This window comes from Monodelphis domestica, chromosome X, assembly GCF_027887165.1.
Source record: "Monodelphis domestica isolate mMonDom1 chromosome X, mMonDom1.pri, whole genome shotgun sequence".
Classification (NCBI taxonomy): Eukaryota; Metazoa; Chordata; class Mammalia; order Didelphimorphia; family Didelphidae; genus Monodelphis; species Monodelphis domestica.
This window is the reverse complement of record NC_077235.1, coordinates 1,149,090-1,169,055: the sequence shown is the minus strand read 5'-3', so window position 1 is coordinate 1,169,055 and position 19,966 is coordinate 1,149,090. Positions and strand designations below refer to the sequence as shown.

General features: G+C 47.1%; 1 protein-coding gene across 2 annotated transcripts in view; it reads left to right on the top strand.

The window, feature by feature from the left end:
* The first annotated feature begins 5,526 nt into the window (after nt 1–5,526).
* The window catches only part of LOC100017154 (Krueppel-like factor 5), a 61,153-nt gene continuing 46,713 nt past the window's right edge, over nt 5,527–19,966 (top strand). For both annotated transcript variants that reach the window (XM_007507624.2, XM_007507623.2), the window contains exon 1: nt 5,527–6,018. In XM_007507624.2, the coding sequence (XP_007507686.1) occupies nt 5,998–6,018 (21 nt within the window). In that variant the 5' untranslated portion in view covers nt 5,527–5,997. The remainder of the gene's footprint in view (nt 6,019–19,966) is intronic.

Below are 19,966 nucleotides of genomic sequence, written 5' to 3'. Positions count from 1 at the left end.
TCTGGGAGTGGGCGGCTCCTCCTCTAGCACACGAGGATGGCCTCTAAAGCCCTCGCCGGCCCTGCAGCCCTGCTCTGTGGCCCTTCCTCTCCATGCCCTCTCACTGAGGACCTCGTCTCCTACTTCACAAGAAAACTGGGCGCTTAGTTGTCAGCTCTCCAGACACGTCCCTCCCACCCCCACCCCAGCCATTTCCCTTTCTCTGCCTTGCTATGGCCTTCCTGACTGACCATTAGGGTCCGATCCACACACACTGTGTCTCCTATACACCTCAAATTCAGCACGGGCCAAACCCCACCCGACTCCATCCCCAAGTGCCCACGGTTTTGTCTCCTCCCAGCCTCCTATTATCCCAGATTGCTTGGGTGCCTTTGCCACCTGTGCCTGCTCTCTTCCCAGATCTTGCCTCTTCTGCCTTCCCACTGTCTCTCCCCCTGAACCCATCTCTCACTTGCACTGTGGCTTCCACCTGAGTTCATTCCCTCCCACCAAGACTTTGGCCACAACTTCCCTTCCGTGAGGCTCTCCCCACTCTAGCCTGTGCACAATGCCTGCTGCCAATGTAGTTTTTTTTAAGAGCACATCTGATCCTTTCCCTCTCTTGGTCAAGCAGCTGCAGTGGCTCCCCATTGCCTCTCCAGACAAGTTCAAAGTCCTCGAGCCATCTTTCCAGACTGGTCAGCCAAGCTGGCCCCTCTGGGTTCGTCACAGGAGCCCTCCATTTCCTGTCTGCCTTTCCACTGGCTGTCCTTCCACTTCCTCTCCCTCCAAGGCAGCTCAGGTACTAGCCTCTGCCTTTGCTGAGCCCCTGAGGCACTGGTACACACCCTCCCTCCCAAGCACTATGGATTGGAGTCAGTGGGCGATACATGGATGTTGCTGTTGCTTCCCTTTCCACTTGGGTTCTGCTCCTCTCCCACATCCTGGGCACCTCCCCATAAGAATGCCAGCTTGATCCTCCACTCCTCTGTCCCCATCACCACAGGCTGGAGTTGCTGGCACTTACGGCTCAGCAGGCCTGGAGGAGAGAAGACCCCGAGGAGGGCCAGGAAAGCCTTGCTCAGTCTCCCAAGGGACAGCCATCGAGCATCCTGTGGACGGGCAGAGCTGGCAACTTGAGGCTCGTTAACAGACAGCGAGCTGTCCCAGAGTGGACAAGATGAGGCGCTGCTGCTGACCTTAGTGGGCTCTCAGCAGAGCTCTAAGCCACTTGTCAGATGGGAACAGTGGGAATTCCTCTGGGTACGAATGGCTTGGCCCCAGAAGTCACTGCCTGCCTTCTGTCTGAAGCTGTGACTCCAAAGTATGGAGATGGGATGGGTAGCAGTCTGCCTCAGCGGGAGTCCCTGGTATATGTACTTGGTGCCTGGGGACAACTGCCGAACTGAGTGCCACATGGTATGTGTTGTGTCTCCTGACAGAGATGGTGCCATTGTCCCGAGAGGTGTCGGGATGGGCCAGGATGAAGGGAGGGAGCTCTAGGCTTGGGTCTGCTGTCAAACCCTCCTCAACTGGCTCTCATGAATCTCGCTGTGATCCTTGGGCCCAGGCAGCAGTGGCTTCTTTGGAACCCTTCCCCAAGAGCCTTGACTGACAAGGATTTCCCCAAATCCTCTGTGGCTCCCTGTGGTCTTTGGGATAAACCACAAACAGCTCACCCTTACACTGGAGGCCTTCTGGGATTTGCCTCAGGCCCATGTGACCAATTTCATTGCCTGTTCCTTCCTTTGGGAAGCATCAGCCAAAACACAGCTCAAGCAAAAGCAGCCTCCTCGATGCTCCCAGGACTCAACACTTTGTCCCCCATGCCTGGAATGGCTCGTTCCCAGAGGCTCAGCTTGGACCCTTTCCCTGCTTAGTTACCTCCGCCGCCCCCCCCCCATAAATGGTGCCATATCTTTGGAACCTTCTGGGCCAAATACGGGACCCTGGCACACTTGGTGGCCTTTAGTGCTCCAAAGCATGTTGCCATTGACCAATGGTTGCATGAGGTAGGACGGTTTGGATGCTGCCCATTTTCCTAAGGAAGACTTTTAAGGGCAGGTAATTTGCCTGGGGTCAGATGGTAAGTCAGGATTCGAAGCCAGCTCTGTCCCGTTCCAAGTCCCAGAGCCGCTACCCCAGAGAATGCTTTGGTGGAGGATGGAGGATGTACTGCTTATTTATAACCAACTCTAGAGATGGGCAACCCCTACTCTCCCTGCGTTTGGCTAGTTACCAGTGCAACTCGCCTCCTTGTGGCCCCTTCTTGGGTCCACTCCTGCGGAAACAGCCTGCTTCCGCCAGCACCCCACCTGTGCCCAGGCCATTTGTTGAGTACGTGGGCAGGGCAGAGGCAATCACCATCATCCTAGCTAACAAGGAGAAACACCTTTGGGCTGGCGCCCTCTTCCTTTGACACCTGTGAGGGAGGCAATGTCTGCTGAGACTTGGGGAGAGGGATGAGGGAGGCCTGGGCCACACGGCATCTAGCAGAAAGAAAGGAGTCAAGCTGGCAGGCTCCTGGCCAGGCCCCCAACTCACTTTGTCCTTTCCTGATCCTGAGCGAATAAGCAGTCACCCTATCCTGAGGTGATCCTGGCTAGGCTGGGTGGCTCCTGGGGCCCATCAGGACAAAGCAGAATGGCAGAAGGATGGGGGCCCCTGGGGACTCTTTCAGGGCTTCAGGAAGGACTGAGACTAGTGACTGTCAGGAGGAGAGGTAGAGGCAGAGGACGAGAAGGCCAAACCCCAGCTAAGACTTAAAGGTGGAACTGGGGGTCAGTCAGCTAGTCTAAGGTACGAGGAATGGCTCCAAGGGGAGGCCAGAGCCGGAAAGCCAGCTGACAAAGAACCTCAAAGACCTGGCTGGGGACTTTGCCTTGGACCCAAGGGGCCATGAGGAGCCTGTGGCTGTAAGCAGCTCCCTTCTGCTCAGGTACAAGTAAGGTTGGGTACTTTGGGCCCTGCCCAAGTACTCACTCACCAAGACCTGTAGCTCTTGGGCCTTTCCCACAGCTATGGGATGGTCTGGGCATCTTGTGGCCCACCCTTCCATCTGACAGAGGGGTCCTCTTGGCCACTGCTTTGCCCCCCACACCCTGGGACCACCCTGTTAACTGGGCCTGGAAGGGCCACAGGCCACATTTGAAGGAGCTGTTCATGGACTCCTCCAATTGGGGCAGGTGTTGCCTAATGGTTAGAGAGCTGGGATTAGGCAGGCCCTGGATGAGAGGCTGCACCTTATGAAGGCTTGGAGCAGCAAGGGCTTTAACTCTAACCCTGAGCCAGTCTCCGGAGTGGATGAGGGGCCACCGAGAATCCTTCCCTGGCACTGTCATTGCGTGGCTCCGCAGAGCTAAAGCCCACGATGACTCGACTCTCAGGGCTTAAGTGCCAGTACTCTGGTTCTGGTAGGCTGTCCTGGATTGTCCGGGGTGGGGTGGGAGCTGGGGGAACGAGCATTTATTTAGCACCCACTGCTCACAGGGCCTCACTGGCCTGCTCTCATTGTGTCCCCCAACAGCCAGTGCTGGTCTAGTGGAGAGCAGTGGAGCAGAAGTCAGGAGGCCCAGTTCTGCCTCCCCCTTCCTGTGGGCCCTCAGTCAAGGCCCTTCTCTCTGAGATTCCTCAGTTTCCTCTTTCTAGCAAGGTTGTAGACTCAAGGACCCCTAAGACCTCTCACAGCCCCAAATCCAGCTCCCTTGAACCCTCTAGAGACTAAAGTCATGAAGGCCAGAGGGCCACCCCAGGGTGTTTAATTCCCCTACCCCCACACCATCTGGGAGTCAGTTTTGCTTTCAAATTGCTCATGGCTATATCTCAGAATGGCCCAGATCTTCATCAGTACATTGGTAAGCCCACACGCATGCATGTGCACACACAGAGACACACACAACAAGCACGTGTGCACACATAGATACATGCACACACACACACACACACACACAAAGCCAAGCAATGCCCAGGGGACACACAAGCATGTAAAGGAAATAGCAAATCACTTTTTATTTCTCAATGTGCACAGATCATTTAAGGGGATTTGCTCTTACAGCATGAGCAAGGTATGGTGCCTCAGCTTCTTCCTGTGGCCATGGACAAGCTCCAAAGGGTCATGGCTGGTGCAGGTGGAAAAAGAGCTGAGCACCCGGCTGCAACTCAATGCCCAAAGCCACCAGCTTGACGTGATGGCCAGCTGCTTACGTTGTGCCAAGCTGCCTCTGAGCAAAACAATAGCAGCCAGGGGCCGATGTGGCCCAGGACCTTGAGGCAGAGCGTCCACCCTTGAACTGCCACTGGCTGGAAGTGGCATGGGCCATGAAGAGGACTAGGTCTGAGAGGCGGCCTCGGGTCCTGGCCCGGCTGTCACCCTTGTAAAGGAAGGACACAACTTCACCCACTCTAGGACCTTGAAGGTCACAGGCGGCCACAGGTCAGCCCCACAACTGGTGCCTGGGGTGGCCGTGTCTGAGTCACAGAACAAGAGTTGGCCCTTCCCATTCCGCACCAAGGATTTTTGCAACATGGCCATGTATTTTATTTGACTTTTCCCCAATCTTTAAACTCCTCCTCCATGTTGTCATCAGAAGGGGGAGGGCTCTCTGTGAGGAGGTCCTCTTCCATGGAGAGTGCTATGGCCTCAGTCTGCTCCATTGAATGGTCCCCAGTGACTCAGAAGTCTTCAGCTGTCCAGATAGCCCCTCAGGGGCTTTAGCAGCCACTGGGGACCTTGAGATCCAGGCTCCCTCCTTCCTCCCTAAGGCTCTCTCCCAAGACCAGTAGCGGCCTTAGTGACGAGGGGGCAGGTCCACCCCAATTCAGTTACCCCAACGTGGGCGGTCACTGTGGTCAACAACACCAGAATTCTGGCGTCCAAACAAACAGCTTCCTGAAATTTTCACATGTTGGATCTCAAAGGATGGAGGGAGGCCCCAGGTTCTCAGCAGTGAGCAAGCAAGGGAGTGGGGCCTTGAAATCTCCAACCCTGGGCCTGAGGATGCCAGAGACTCCCCCACAGCACTTAGGGGCAAAGGTGGTCAGGGACGTGATGGAGAGGGACTCCATCAGGATGAAAGTGAGCGTGGCACCAACCCTGAGGAGTGTGCTCACTGGACCAGCCAATGAGAATTAGGAATATCTGAATGAGGGGAGTAAGGCCCTCATTGGCCCCAGGTGGACCAAGTTTTCAGCTGGGACAGGGGAAGCACTTGCCCTTCAGAGCTCCCTGAGGGCCACAGACAATGGAGGACAATGATTAGCACCCAGAGGAGGCCAGGAGAGGAAGGAGCCCCAGTTGGGCGACATCTGTCAGGGGGAGGGTTTCTGGGGCATGAAAGAGAGCTGACTTCAAGCCAGGGGGGAGGAGGGCTTCTCTGGCCCTGCTTGACCTTGCTGGCCAGAGCTGGGGAGCTTGTGGGGGAGGAAGGGGAATTCCAGGGAGCCTCAAGCTAACAGGCCCAAGGATACATTGTTTGTCAATTCAAGGCCTCTCAGAGATGCTAGGTGAGCCCCCCCCCCCCCCGGGCCTCCAGTGCCTTAAGAAGAAGCAGTGGCAGGCTGCAGGCTCTGAGAGTGACCTCCTCCTCGGCTTCCAAGATCCCTCCACGGGCTGTCTGGCACAGGGTGGCCACAGCCCCCCTGTGGGAAACTGGCAACTTGGGCGGGCCAGGCTGGGCCAGCGGACTCAAGGTCAGGGGAGGAATCCAGCCGGCGCCCCAGAAAGGGCAACATTTGGCTACCCTGCCTCTCTCTTAGAAGGCTGGTAGAGCGCTCAGGCCTGGGAAGCAAGAAGGAGCCAAAAGGCCGTGCAAGGCTCCAAGTGTTCTGGCCTCACAGAGCAGCAAAGTCGCTACAACTCTTCCTCTGAGCTCCCAGGCAAGGGCTACAGAGCCAAATTCATGATTAGGACAGAAAGGGCCTTAGAGACACTTCCTCCAACTCCCTCACTTTTCACAGAGGGAAACTGAGGTCCAGAGCAGGCAGTGACTTATCCAGGGTCACCCGGCTAGGAAGTGGCAGATGTCAATGTGTGCCTCACAGGTAAATATGGAACTCTTTGCTCTCCTCTCTTTGTTAACTTTCCTTTCCCTTGTCAGCCTTCTGTGCCTGGTATAGGGCTCAAACCCAAAGGAGCCAGCTGTTGGCCACACTGCCTCTCCCCTTGTGGAGGAACGGTTTTGTTTCTCTGTGTCTTTCCTGCCTTGTGTCTGAATTCCCAGAAACCGGAGGGGCCCTTTGTCATGGGCTCAACCAGCCCCCCTTTGTGCCTGAGAAGCCAATGCCCCAGAGAATGCCTGCCTGGCCCTTGGTCAAGTTCCCCTGCCAGGTGCCTTCTGATGACAGCCTCTCTAGTAAGTTGGGAATGGAGGTAGAGCGTGACTTGGTGGACCGCTGGCTCTGCCCAGCTTCAGAGCTTGGCACCTTGGTGGCAAGACCTACTGAACAGAGAAGCTTGGTGGCTCCTTGGCCTCCTGGCCCACCTATGCCCTACCTCCTGAGGCACACCAGTGAGCACCTAGGAGACCATGCCAGCCCACTGCCTTCTTTTACAGACATGACGGCCTGAGGTCCCTTAGAGCTCCAGGCGATGAGCTTCCATAGACCAGAGGGGGAAGGGGAGGCACCCAGGGTCATAAATGGAGAATGCCACACAGCCAGGACTTGAGCCCAGCTTTCCTGACTCCAGGCCAGGACCCTTTCCCCCAGGCTTCATGGGTGTGTTTAGGCCGAGACAGCAGAAAACCGTTCTGGGGCTGCCCCCTTGGCACCAGCAGTAATCATAAGGATCCCAATTGCAGCCACTTCCGTGGTGCTGCTCATTTGATGCCCCTGGAGAAAGATGCCACTTGAGGCAACTGGGCCAGTGGCCGCCTCAGGGCAGGGCACAGAGAAGGCAGAATCAGTCCACCAAATTTGCTTGGGCTTTGACTTGTTACCTGCCAAGAGCAAGGAGGCTGGGACCAACAGGGAGGCATGGATGACTGTGGAGGGCAGAGAGGCCCCAGCATGACTGGAGAAGGGCCCATGGCCTGTGCTTGCCACCAAAGTGGGGGATAGTCTGTGACCATTTTTAAGGCAAAAGAGAGGAGCTGGGCTTGAGGGCGATGGGCACGATGGCGGCCTCCCGGGGCTTTCCTACCAACATGGCTTTGATCGCCACGTCAGACCGGGGAGCCGAGCTGGATGGAAGTGTGATGGGGAGCTGCCGAAGCACTGTGTGCTTTGAGATCCTCTGTGGAAGTTAGCAAGAGGAGACGAGTGGGGAGGGATGAGGGAAAGGCGAGTCCTGAGGAATGGGAGACATCTGTGGGACTAAGTACAGTGAGGGGTGCCCCCTGCTGTCCAAAGGTGGAATAGTGGCCTCCCAAGCTTGGAGACTTCACTTGGTGGGTGGAATGGGCATCATTTTACAGGGGACCAAACTGTCCAGGATCACACAGCCAGCAATTGCCTGAGGCAGAATCAGAACTCAAGTCTTCTGAAGATCAGAGAGCTCAGAGAACCACGTGGGTCCCCCCAATTTTCTAGATGAGGAAAGCGAAATGGAGAAAGCTTCAACGACTTCCCCAGGAGAGGGAAGATTCGAAGAGTGGTTTCCACGGGGCCATTTGTGGGCCCCTGCCTCCACACACATACGCGCAGGCGCAGGGCTAGCCTCCAGAGGCAGGACGCCCCGAATGGGAGTCCCAGCTCGAAACCACAATCACTGATTTCTAATTGGCATTTACTCAGGTCTCTGACGGGGAGGCCAAGCTGAAGGAGCCCAGCCCCCAGGGGAGATCCTGGCTCCTCGAGACTTGATCCCCCTGCTGGAAGTCCTTGGTGAGAGCAGCTGGGGGAGGAGCAGCCTCCCGGAGGCTCTGGCTCACCCTGGATACCGCGCCCATGGGGGCATCTCACTTTGGCCAAATGCCTGTGGCCCCACCGGTCCTCGCTCAGTTACTATGGCAACGTGCCCCCTACTGCTAGCCCAGCTCCGCCCAGCCACCGCGGCCATATTGGGCTGTGATCACACACGTGTGTGCAGCCAAGGGCGGGCCCTGGACACGAATTCCCTACGTCGTGGCGTGCGTGTGTGCGTGCCTGCGTGCGTGCGTGGGACAAGCGAGGCGGGCCATCCGGTCGTCCATCCCTCTGGCCGTCCTCCGTCCGTCTGTCCAGGCAGGTATCCAAGCCCCAGGGAGTCTCCCTAAGTGACCTTTGCAGTGGGACCCTAAGGAGACTCACACGGGAGCCGCCAGGGCGCTCTTTGTGCCCCGGGCATTCCCTGCTGTGGCCATGCCCCAAGTGGAAGGGGTCTCCCTTGGGTGCTTGGGCCAAACGGGGACCCACAGCCTCTGGAGGGGCAGTGGGGCTGATCTCTTCTTGGTGGGAAATGGCTTTGCAGATTCCTCCTTTGTAATAAGGGAGGGTGCCCCGCCCCTCCCCCAACCCCACCCCAGCCAGCCGTAACTTTCCCGCGCGATTTCACTGGAGGCTCTCAGCCTGCTATGCTTCCAAATGGCTATCGGCCATCTGTAAGAAAAGGAGCCAGCATTGCACTGGGGGAGTGGCAGCCCGGTAGAGAAGTGCACCCCTGTGCCCTCTTCTTCCTTTGCCTCTTTACTACATTGGCACCATCTAGCCTTGGGCATCCACTGTGCTGCCGCCGCTGCAGCTGCCTAGCGTTCCGTCACCGGCTGGAGCCTGCCAACAGAGGTGTGGCAGACTTGGGGCAGGGCTGGCAGCTGTGCCAAGGCATCATTGTCCAAGGTCCTCTCCAGTCGGGACCCCCTCACTCAGAATGATACAGTACTGGAAGGCCAAGAAGTGCTTGTGCCCCCATGGAGTCCCTAAAGCTTTTGTTCAGCGGGTAGCCGCTGCCGCCCAGCGAACCACTGGCCTTGGGGTCCTCTGCCCCATCCCCATGGTGAGTGCTGGCCACTTCCCCACGGCTCTCCCTCCATTGTCTTTCAGAGGTCACCAAGAACTGTCATAGGTGGTATGGGTGCAGACAGCCCACCCCGGGTGCCCCCTCCACCTGGAAAAGTCTGGCACCATTTGGGGGAAACGAGTTCAGGGGGAGCGTTCACACCACTGCCAATCAGGGCTGCGGCTCTTCCTTCCCTAATTTTCTAGGACTGAGGAAGGTGATGGAGAAAGTGGAAAGCATGCCAGGGAGCCGAGCCTTGCCTTGGGACCTTGTTTTTCCTGGGGTAGGGCTGGTAGCCAAACAAGAATGGGACCGACTTCCCCCACTCCTCGAGCTCTCAGAATTAGCAATGGCTCCGTAGAAGCCCCTCATTTTACTAACAAAACTGCCCCTGTAGCTCTCTGGGACCCAATTAAAATAAGGCACCCCAAGGAGTGGTTTCATTATTTCCTTACAGGTAGTCATGGGGCCAAGTCAGCAAAGGGAAACTCCCAGTGTGGTCTCCACCAACTAGCAGGGGTCCTGAGGCGGTATGGGTGACAGGTATCAAACTCGGGGACTTCCACCAAAAGGGCCACCACACTCCCAAGCTCTTCCCAAAGCAGATGAAAATGTAATGGGGAAATCAATTTAGTGAAAAAGAATACACCAGAACACCGACAATGTTCGTGTGTGCTTTCCTAACCCACAGGGATTCCTTTGGGAGCCCTCTTTCTACTTGAGTTTGACTCCCTCTGGTGGAGAGATTGTCAACTTAATTAAAAATTTTCTCATTAAACAAAAATTGGTTTCTCGCTTCCTATCCCCAGCTCCTAGGCAATGTCTCTTCCTTCATCTTTGGACACGGTGTCCCTTCCCGCCCTCTCTCAGGGCCCTTGGCTTTTGCATTTCTAGATTTAGAGCTGAAAGGGAACACTTGGGAGGGCATCAAGGCTAGACCTCTCCTATTGCAAAGGAGGAAACTGAAGCCCAGAGAAGCCAAGTGGCATGCCCAGGGTCATACACCTAGGAAGTGTTTCAGATGGGGTTCAGGTCAGTCGGGTGTTTTCCTCAGTTCCATTCAGCAGCAAGTGAGGAAGGAAGGAAGGAAGGAAGGAAGGAAGGAAGGAAGGAAGGAAGGAAGGAAGGAAGGAAGGAAGGAAGGAAGGAAGGAAGGAAGGAAGGAAGGAAGGGAGGGAGGGAAGGGAGGGAAGGGAGGGAGGAAGGAAGGAGGGAAGGAAGGAAGGAAGGAAGGAAGGAAGGAAGGAAGGAAGGAAGGAAGGAAGGAAGGAAGGAAGGAAAGAAGGGAGGGAAGGGAGGGAGGAAGGAAGGAGGGAAGGGAGGGAGGAAGGAAGGAAGGAAGGAAGGAGGGAAGGAAGGGAAGGGAGGGAGGAAGGAGGGAGGGAGTCAGGGAGTCATCCTCAGACTGGCCTTGTCAAGAGATGAGCAGCAAGAGGTCATGGGGGGCTGGGGGGGTGGAAGGGGTGGGTAAGTCAATAATGGAGCCAAGATTTGGAAGGGAAGCGAATAAAGGCCAAGCATAAGGAGGCTGAGAAGTGTGCTAGATGATGCTCCATATGGCCAGACGGAAGAGGGGCCATTCTTGATCAGGGAAGCAGAAGCTCTGTGGGTAACGGTGAGACTCAAGTATTGCTGAAACCCTCTGGTATACACAGGTCAGATTTGAGGCATTAAGAAAGGTGCTGCTCTCCCTGCCAGGGTTGAGGAAGAATGACCCTGAGGCCAGCAGCATCTGGAGAAGGTTCTTGAGGCAGCATGAGGCAAGTCTGGAAGTGGCTGTGGGGAGCGAGGGCATTTCCATCATCCCTACAAAAGCAGCACGCAGGGGCTAGGAGGGTGGCACTGGTGGCGAAAGAAGGGGCACTGACTGCTGAAGACATTGTCTCTGAAGGCAGCAACCTCTGTGGAGTGCCAGGGCTCAATGAGAGAGTTTCCAGGGAGCTGGGAGACTCTGACATGAGGAAATCTGGAGAAAGGGGTGTTGTGTAGTGGGATGGCAGTGCCAACGGGCTAAGTGAAAGGGGTGGGCAGAAATAGAGTAGAGCATGATGGGGGGAGTAAGGAGATGAGAGACTGGGAAAAGAGAACGTCCTTCCTAGGTAGCTGGTAAGGAAGTAATCCAGCCATAGAAGAGTGCCAGGGGTTACTAGTGGGCATCGGAGGTGCTGCAGTGCTCACGATTTCCACTGGGTGGTGGTTCAGGCCAAAGCCAGGGATCTCTGGGCAGGCCAGCTGCTGTGGAGAAGACCAAAGAAGGGTGGTACACAGCCGGCCTTGGCCACACTATAGGATGGGTGCAGGCGAGTCAGGCAGGATTTGCCTAAATCCTTCCCCTGCTCAATCCCTCCCCCCTTCTCCCTTTTAGGCTCAAGCACAGACCCCTCTGGAGGCACTGAAGGCCCTTCGCAGCCTGGCTCCAGACCACCTTGGCTTCCCTATAATTTACGTGCCCTCCCTTTGCATGCTCTGCCCTCCAGCCGCATCATATTTTACTGTTCCTCACATGTGGCATTTCATCAACCATTTCTTCTATTTAATGAATGAATTTAGAACATTTTCCCATGGTTACAAGATTCATATCCCCCCGTATTAAGTAGGATTATAATTTTTATTATATTAGCTCATCCTACCCATGAATGCTTTTTTCCAATTACTTGGATTGAGTTTTATTTATGTGTCAAGTGTTTTGTAGTTGTGTTCATATAATTCCCGAGTTTGTCTTGACAGAAAGATTCCCAATTATTTTATATTGTCTAGAGTGATTTTATTTTATTTCTTTATTTTCTCTGTTTAAAAATTATTTTTATGTTTTTCAGAAATTTTATTTGATTAATTAATTTAAAATATTCTCCCATGCTTACAAGATTCACGTTCTTTACCTCCCCTCCCCCCAGCCCCTCTGGTAGCTGATGCACAATTCCACTGGGTTTTACATGAGTCATTGATCAAGAACCATTTCCATATCATTGATATTTGCACTGGGGTGATCATTTAGAGTCTCCATCCCCAAACATATCCCCATCAACCCATGTAATCAAGCAGTTGTTTTCCTTCTGTGTTTCTGCTCCCACGGTTCTTCCTCTGGATGTGGAGAGCATCTTTCTCATAAATTCCTCTGAATTGTCCTGGATCATTGCATTGCTGCTAGTAGAGAAGTCTGTGACATTCAATTGTACCACAGTGTATCCATCTCTGTGTTCTCCTGGTTCTGCTCCTCTCACTCTGCAACAATTCCTGGAGGTCCTTCCAGTTCATATGAAATCCCTCCAGTTCATTACTCCTTTGAGCACAATAGTATCCCATCACCAACAGATACCACAATGTGTTCAGCCATTCCCCAATGGAAGGGCATCCCCTCATTTTCCAATTTTTGGCCACCACAAAGAACGCAGCTATGAATATTCTTGTACATGTCTTTTTCCTTATTATCTCTTTGGTGTGCAAACCCAGCAGTGCTGTGGCTGGATCAAAGGGCAGACAGTCTTTAAGAGCCCTTTGGGCATAGTTCCAAATTGCCCTCCAGAATGATTGGATCAATTCACAACCCCACCAGCAATGCATGAATGTCCCCACTTTGCCACATCCCCTCCAGCATTCATTACCTTCCTTTGCTGTCATGTTAGCCAATCTGCTAGGTGTGAGGTGATACCTCAGAGTTGTTTTGATTTGCATCTCTCTGATTATAAGAGATTTAGAATACTTCTTCATGTGCTTATTAATAGTTTTGATTTCGTTAACTGAAAATTGCCTATTCATGTCCTTTGCCCATTTATAAATAGGGAAGATTGATTTTTTGTATAATTGATTTAGTTCTTTATAAATTTGTGTAATTATACCTTTGTGAGAGATTTTTGTTTTGAACATTGTTTCCCAATTTATTGCTTCCCTTTGAATTTTGGATGCATTCGCTTTGTTTGTACAAAACCTTTTTAATTTGATGTAATCAAAATTATGGATTTTTACATTGTGTGATTTTTTCTAGCTCTTCCTTGGTTTTAAAGTCTTTCCTTTCCCAAAGATCTGACAAGTATACTATTCTATGTTCACCTAATTTGCTTATAGTTTCCTTCTTTATATTCAGGTCATTCACCTATTCTGAGTTTATCTTGGTGTAGGGTGTGAGAGGTGGATCCAAACCTAATCTCTCCCACACTGTCTTCCAATTTTCCCAGCAGTTTTTATCAAATATTGGATTTTGGTCCCCAGAACTGGGATCTTTGGGCTTACCATGGACTGTCTTGCTGAGGCCACTTACCCCAAGTCTATTCCACAGATCCTCCTTTCTATCTCTTAGCCAGTACCAAATTGTTTTGATGACCACTGCTTTATTGTATAGTTTGAGATCTCGGACTGCAAGGCCACCTTCCTTTGCATTTTTTTTTCATGATTTCCCTGGATATCCTTGATCATTTGTTCTTCCAAATGAACTTTGTTATGTTTTTTTCTAATTCAGTAAAAAAGTTTGTTGGAAGTTCAATGGGTATGGCACTAAATAAGTATGTTAATTTGGGCAGGATTGTCATTTTTATTATGTTAGCTTTTCCCACCCATGAGCAATCAATGTTTTTCCAATTGTTTAGATCTAGTTTTAATTGTGTGGAGAGTGTTTTGTAGTTGTGTTCATATAGTACCTGTGCTTGTCTCGGCAGATAAATTCCTAAGTATTTTATGTTGTCTAGGGTGATTTTGAATGGAATTTCTCTTTTGAATTCCTGCTGCTGAGCTGTGTTGGAGATATATAAAAATGCTGATGACTTATGTGGGTTTATTTTGTATCCTGCAACTTTGCTAAAGTTGTTGATTATTTCGATTAGCTTTTTTGTTGAATCTCTAGGATTCTTTAAGTAGACCATCATGTCATCTGCAAAGAGTGATAACTTGGTCTCCTCCTTGCCTGTTTTAATGCCTTCAATTTCATTTTCTTCTCTGATTGCTACTGCTAGTGTTTCTAGTACAATGTCAAATAATAGAGGTGATAATGGGCATCCTTGTTTTACTCCGGATCTTATTGGGAATGCGTCTAGTTTATCCCCATTGCAGATGATGTTGGCTGATGGTTTTAGATATATACTGCTCATTATTTTTAGGAATGACCCTTCTATTCCTATACTTTCTAGTGTTTTCAATAGGAATGAGTGTTGTATTTTGTCAAAGGCTTTTTCTGCATCTATTGATATAATCATGTGGTTTTTGTCTGTTTGCTTGTTAATATGGTCAATTATATGGATGGTTTTCCTTATATTGAACCAGCCCTGCATCCTGGTATAAATCCTACTTGATCATGGTGAATGAGCCTTCTGATCACTTGCTGGAGTCTTTTTGCTAGTATCCTATTTAAGGTTTTTGCATCTATGTTCATTAAGGAGATTGGTCTGTAGTTTTCTTTCTTCGTTGTTGACCTGCCTGGCTTTGGAATCAGTACCACAAAGGAATTTGGTAGAACTCCCTCTTTGCTTATTATGTCAAATATTTTGTAGAGTATTGGGATTAGGTGTTCTTTGGATGTTTAAGAGAATTCCCTTATGAATCCATCAGGCCCTGATGATTTTTTCTTAGGGAATTCTTTGGTGGTTTGTTCAATTTCTTTTTCTGATATAGTATTATTTAAGTATTCTATTTATTCTTCTGTTAATCTAGACAATTTATATTTTTGTAAATATTCATCCATATCACCTAGATTGGCATATCTGTTGCCATATAATTGGGCAAAATAGTTTTTAATGATTGCCTTAATTTCCTCTTCATTTGGAAGTTATGTCTCCCTTTTCATCTATGATAGTGTTAATTTGGTTTTCTTCTTTTCTTTTTTTATTATATTGACCAGTACTTTTTCTATTTTGTTTGTTTTTTCAAACTACCAGCTTCTAGTCTTATTTATTAGTTCAATTGTTCTTTCACTTTTTATTTTACTAGTTTCTCCCTTAATTTTTAGGATCTCAAAATTTTAATTTGTTTGCTTTCAAGTTTTTTTTGATTTGCATGTCCAATTCATTGACCTCTTCCCTCCCTAATTTGTTAATATATGAACTCAAGTATATAAATTTTCCCCTGAGTACTGCTTTGTTGCCATCCCATAGATTTTGAAAGGATGTCTCATCATTGTCATTTTCTTCAATGAAATTATTGTTTCTATGATTTGTTCTCTAACTGATTTTGAAGAATCATATTATTTAATTTCCAATTAAATTTTTATTTGGCTTTCCATGTACCCTTACTGATCATTATTTTTATTGCACTATTATCTGGAAAGGTTGCATTTATTATTTCTGCTTTTCTGCATTTGTTTGCCATGTTTTTATGCCCTAGTACATGGGCAATCTTTGTGAATGTACCATGTGCAGCTGAAAAGAAGGTGTATTCCTTTTTTGTCCTCATTTATTTTTCTCCATATATCTATTAACTCTAATTTTTCTAAGATTTCATTCACACCTCTTATCTCTTTCTTACTTATTTTTTATTTGATTTACCTAAATTTGATAGTGGTAAGTTCAGGTTTCCCACTACTATCAATTTCCTCCTTCAACTCCACTAATTTCTCCTTTAGATATTTGGATGCTATCCCATTTGATGCATACATATTGATTATTGATATTTCCTCATTGTCTTTACTGCCATTTATCAGGATGTAGTTACCTTCCTTATCCCTTTTAATCAGGTCTATTTTTACTTTGGCTTTGTCAGATATCATGATTGCAACTCCTGCCTTCTTTCTATCAGTTGAGGCCCAATAGGTCTTGCTCCAACCTTTAATTCTAACCTTGTGAGTATCTACCCATCTCAGGTGTGTTTCTTGTAGACTTGGTAGAATTTTGGATTTGGATCCACTCTCCTATTTGTTTTCATTTTATGGGTGAGTTCATCCCATTCACGTTCAGAGTTATGATTGTCACTTGTGCATTCCCTAGAATTTTGATATCCTCTCCTAGTTCTGACCTTTTTCTATATCCTTTTAAACCAGTGGTTTACTTTTAATCAATCCCTCTAATCCGCTACCTTAATATGCTTCCCTTCCTGGTCCCTCCCTTTTTGTTTCCTTCTTGTTTTTTTAGGATCTGTTAAGTTTCCCCCCCCCCTCTCTTTCCTTCCCTTTTTGTACTCCCTCCCTCCTACCCCCTTAGTTTTCCCTTCTCACTTACCCTGTAGGATAAGATAGAACTCAAGACCCCAATGGATCTGAATGCTCTTCCCTCTCAGAATTGATTTCACTGAGAATAAAGTTTAAGTATTACCTATTAGCACTCTCTTCTTCACCTTCTTATAAGAATATTCTTCCTCCCCCCTTCCCATGAAGACCCCAATGGATCTGGATGCTCTTCCCTCTCAGAATTGATTTCACTGAGAATAAAGTTTAAGTATTACCTATTAGCACTCTCTTCTTCACCTTCTTATAAGAATATTCTTCCCCTCCCCTTCCCATGTATATCTTTGTGTGATAATGATTATCCTATTTATTTTATTTCTTCAAGTATCTCTTGGTGCCATCTTCGAATCCCCCCTCCTTTTTCTTTTTTTGTATATCATCTTACAACCCTTAATGCCCCAATCTTTTCCTATGAGTGATTCTAATTACTATAATAGTGAATATAATTTTTGAGAGTTACAAATAACATTTTCCCCATGAATTAATATATATATATAATTTGATCTAATTGTAGCCCTTAAAGAAGAGAGTTTGAATTTAAAAAAAAGAAAAAAGAAAGACATTTTTCTCCCTTTCCCCTCTCTTTCTTATTTACTTTTTCATGTTTCTCTTGATCTTTGTGTTTATATATCAAACTTTCCACTTAGCTCTGCTATTTTCTTTACAAATACTTGGAAATCTATTTTGTTGAATGCCCATACTTTCTCCTAGAAGTATATAGTCAGTTTTGATGGATAGGTGATTCTTGGTTGAACCCATTTCCATGTTGTTGATGTTTGCACTAGGATTTTCATTTAAAGTCTACAGCCCCAACCATATCCCCCTCGACCCATGTAGGCAAACAGTTGTTTTTCTTCTGTGTTTCTACTACCACAGTTTTTCCTCTGAATGTGAATAGTGTTCTTTCTCATAGATCCCTCCGAGTTGTTCAGGATCACTGCATTGCTACTAAAGGCAATTAATGTAACATCCATTACATTCGATTGTACCACAGTGTGTCAGTCTCTGTGTACAATGTTCTCCGGGTTCTGCTCCTCTCACTCTGCATCAATTCCTGGAGGTCCTTTCAGTTCCCATGGAATTCCTCCAGTTTATTATAACTTTTAGCACAATAGTATTCCATCCCCAACAGATACCATAATGTGTTCAGCCATTCCCCAATGGAAGGGCATCCCCTCGTTTTCCAATTTTTGGCCACCACAAAGAGTGCAGCTATGAATATTCTTGTACAAGTCTTTTTCCTTATTATCTCTTTGGGGTACAAACGCAGCAGTGCTATGGCTGGATCAAAGGGCAGGCAGTCTTTTAGCTCCCTTTGGGCCGAGTTCCAAATTACCCTACAGAATGGTTGGATCAATCCACAGCTCCACCAGCAATGGATTAATGTCCCTACTTTGCCACATCCCCTCCAGCATTCATTACTTTCCATTGCTGTCATGTTAATCCATCTGCTATGTGTAAGGTGATACTTCAAAGTTATTTTGATTTGCATCTCTCTGATTATCAGAGATTTAGAACACTTTTGCATGTTCTTATTAATAGTTTTGATTTCCAATTTTGATTTCAGTTAATGAAAATTGCCTATTCATGTCCCTTGCCCATTTATCAATTGGAGAATAGCTTGATTTTTGTACAATTGATTTAGTTCCTTATAAATTTGAGTAATTAGACCTTTGTCAGAGGTTTTTGTTATGAAGATTTTTTCCCAATTGGTTGCTTCCTTTCTAATTTTGGTTGTATTGGTTTTGTACAAACAAATTTAATTTGTTTAATTTAATTTGATGTATCCAAATTTTTTATTTTATATTTTGTGATTTTTTTCTAGCTCTTGCTTGGTTTTAAAGCCTTTCCTTTCCCAAAGATCTGACTTGTATACTATTCTGTTTTCACCTAATTTACTTATAGTTTCCTTCATTGTATTCAGGTCATTCGCCCATTCTGAGTTTATCTTGGGGTAGGGTGTGAGGTGTTGATCCAAACCTAATCTCTCCCACACTTCCAATTTTCCCAGCAGTTTTTTATCAAATAGTGGATTTTTGTCTCAAAAGGTGGAATTTTGGGGTTTGTCATATACTGTCTTGTTGAGGTCACTTCCCCCAAGTCTATTCCACTGATCCTCCTTTCTGTCTCTTAGCCAGTACCAAATTGTTTTGATGACCACTGCTTTATTGTATAGTTTGAGATCTGGGACTGCAAGTCCTCCTTCCTTTGCATTTTTTTATTATTTCGCTGGATATCCTTGATCATTTGTTCTTCCAAATGAACTTTGTTATGTTTTTTTTTTCTTATTTAGTAAAAAAGTTTTTGGTAGTTCAATGGGTATGGCACTAAATAAGGAAATTAATTTGGATAGGATGGTCATTTTTATTATGTTAGCTCGTCCTACCCATGAGCAGTCGATGTTTTTCCAATTGTTTCAATCCGGTTTTAATTATGTGGAAAGTGTTTTGCAGTTGTATTCATATAGTTCCTATGTTTGTCTTGGGAGGTAGATTCCTAAGTATTTTATACTGTCTAGGGTGATTTTGAATGGAATTTCTCTTTCTAATTCTTGCTGCTGAGATGTGCTGGAGATATATAGAAATGCTGATGACTGATGTGGGTTTATTTTGTATCCTGCAACTTTGCTAAAGTTGTTGATTATTTCGACTAGTTTTTTGGTTGATTCTCTAGGATTCTTTAAGTAGACCATCATATCATCCGCAAAAAGTGATAGCTTGGTCTGTTCATTTCCTATTTTAATACCTTCAATTTCTTTTACTTCTCTAATTGCTACTGCTAGTGTTTCTAGGACAATGTTCAATAATAGAGGTGATAATGGGCATCCTTGTTTCACTCCTCATCTTATTGGGAATGCATCTAGTTTATTCCCATTGCAGATGATGTTGGCTGATGGTTTTAGATAAATACTGTTTATTATTTTTAGGAAAGGCCCTTCTATCCCTATACTTTCTAGTGTTTTCAATAGGAATGTGTTTTGTATTTTGTCAAAAGTTTTTTCTGCATCTATTGAGGTAATCATCTGACTTTTGTTGGTTTTCTTGTCAATTCTGTGAATGGTTTTCCAAATATTGAACCATCCTTGCATTCCTGGTATCAATCCCATCCAATCAAAGTGAATAACCCTCGTGATGACTTACTAGAGTCTTTCTGCTAGTATCCTATTTAAGATTTTTGCATCTATGTTCATTAAGGAGATTGGTCTATAGTTTTCTTTCTCCGTTTTTGACCTGCCTGGCTTTGGAATCAGTACCATATTTGTGTCATAAAAGGAATTTGGTAGAATTCCCTCTTTGCTTATTCTGTCAAATAGTTTGTAGAGTTTTGGGATTAGGTGTTCTTTTGATGTTTGATAGAATTCCCTTGTGAATCTATCTGGTCCTGGGAATTTTTTCTTAGGAAGTTCTTTGATGGCTTGTTCAATTCTATTTCTGATATGGAATTATTTAAGTATTCTATTTCTTCTTCTGTTAATCTAGGCAATTTGTGTTTTTGTAAATATTCATCCATAACACCTAGATTGCCATATTTATTGCCATATAATTGGACAAGAGTTTGTAATTGCCTCAATTTCCTCTTTATTAGGAGGTGAGGTCTCCCTTTTCATCTTTGATACTCTTAATTTGGTTTTCTTCTTTCCTTTTTTTATTAGATTAACCAGTACTTTGACTATTTTATTTGTTTTTTCAAAGTACCAGCTTCTAGTCTTATTTATTAACTCAATAGTTCTTTTACTTTTGATTTTATGAATTTCTCCTTTAATTTTTAGGATCTCTAAACAAGTTTTCATCTGGGGATTTTTAATTTGTTCACTTTCTAGTTTTTTAATGTTCATGCCCAATTTATTGACCTCTGCCCTCCCTAATTTGTTAATATATGTACTCAAGGATATAAATTTTCCCCTTAGTACTGCTTTGGCTGCATCTGATAGATCT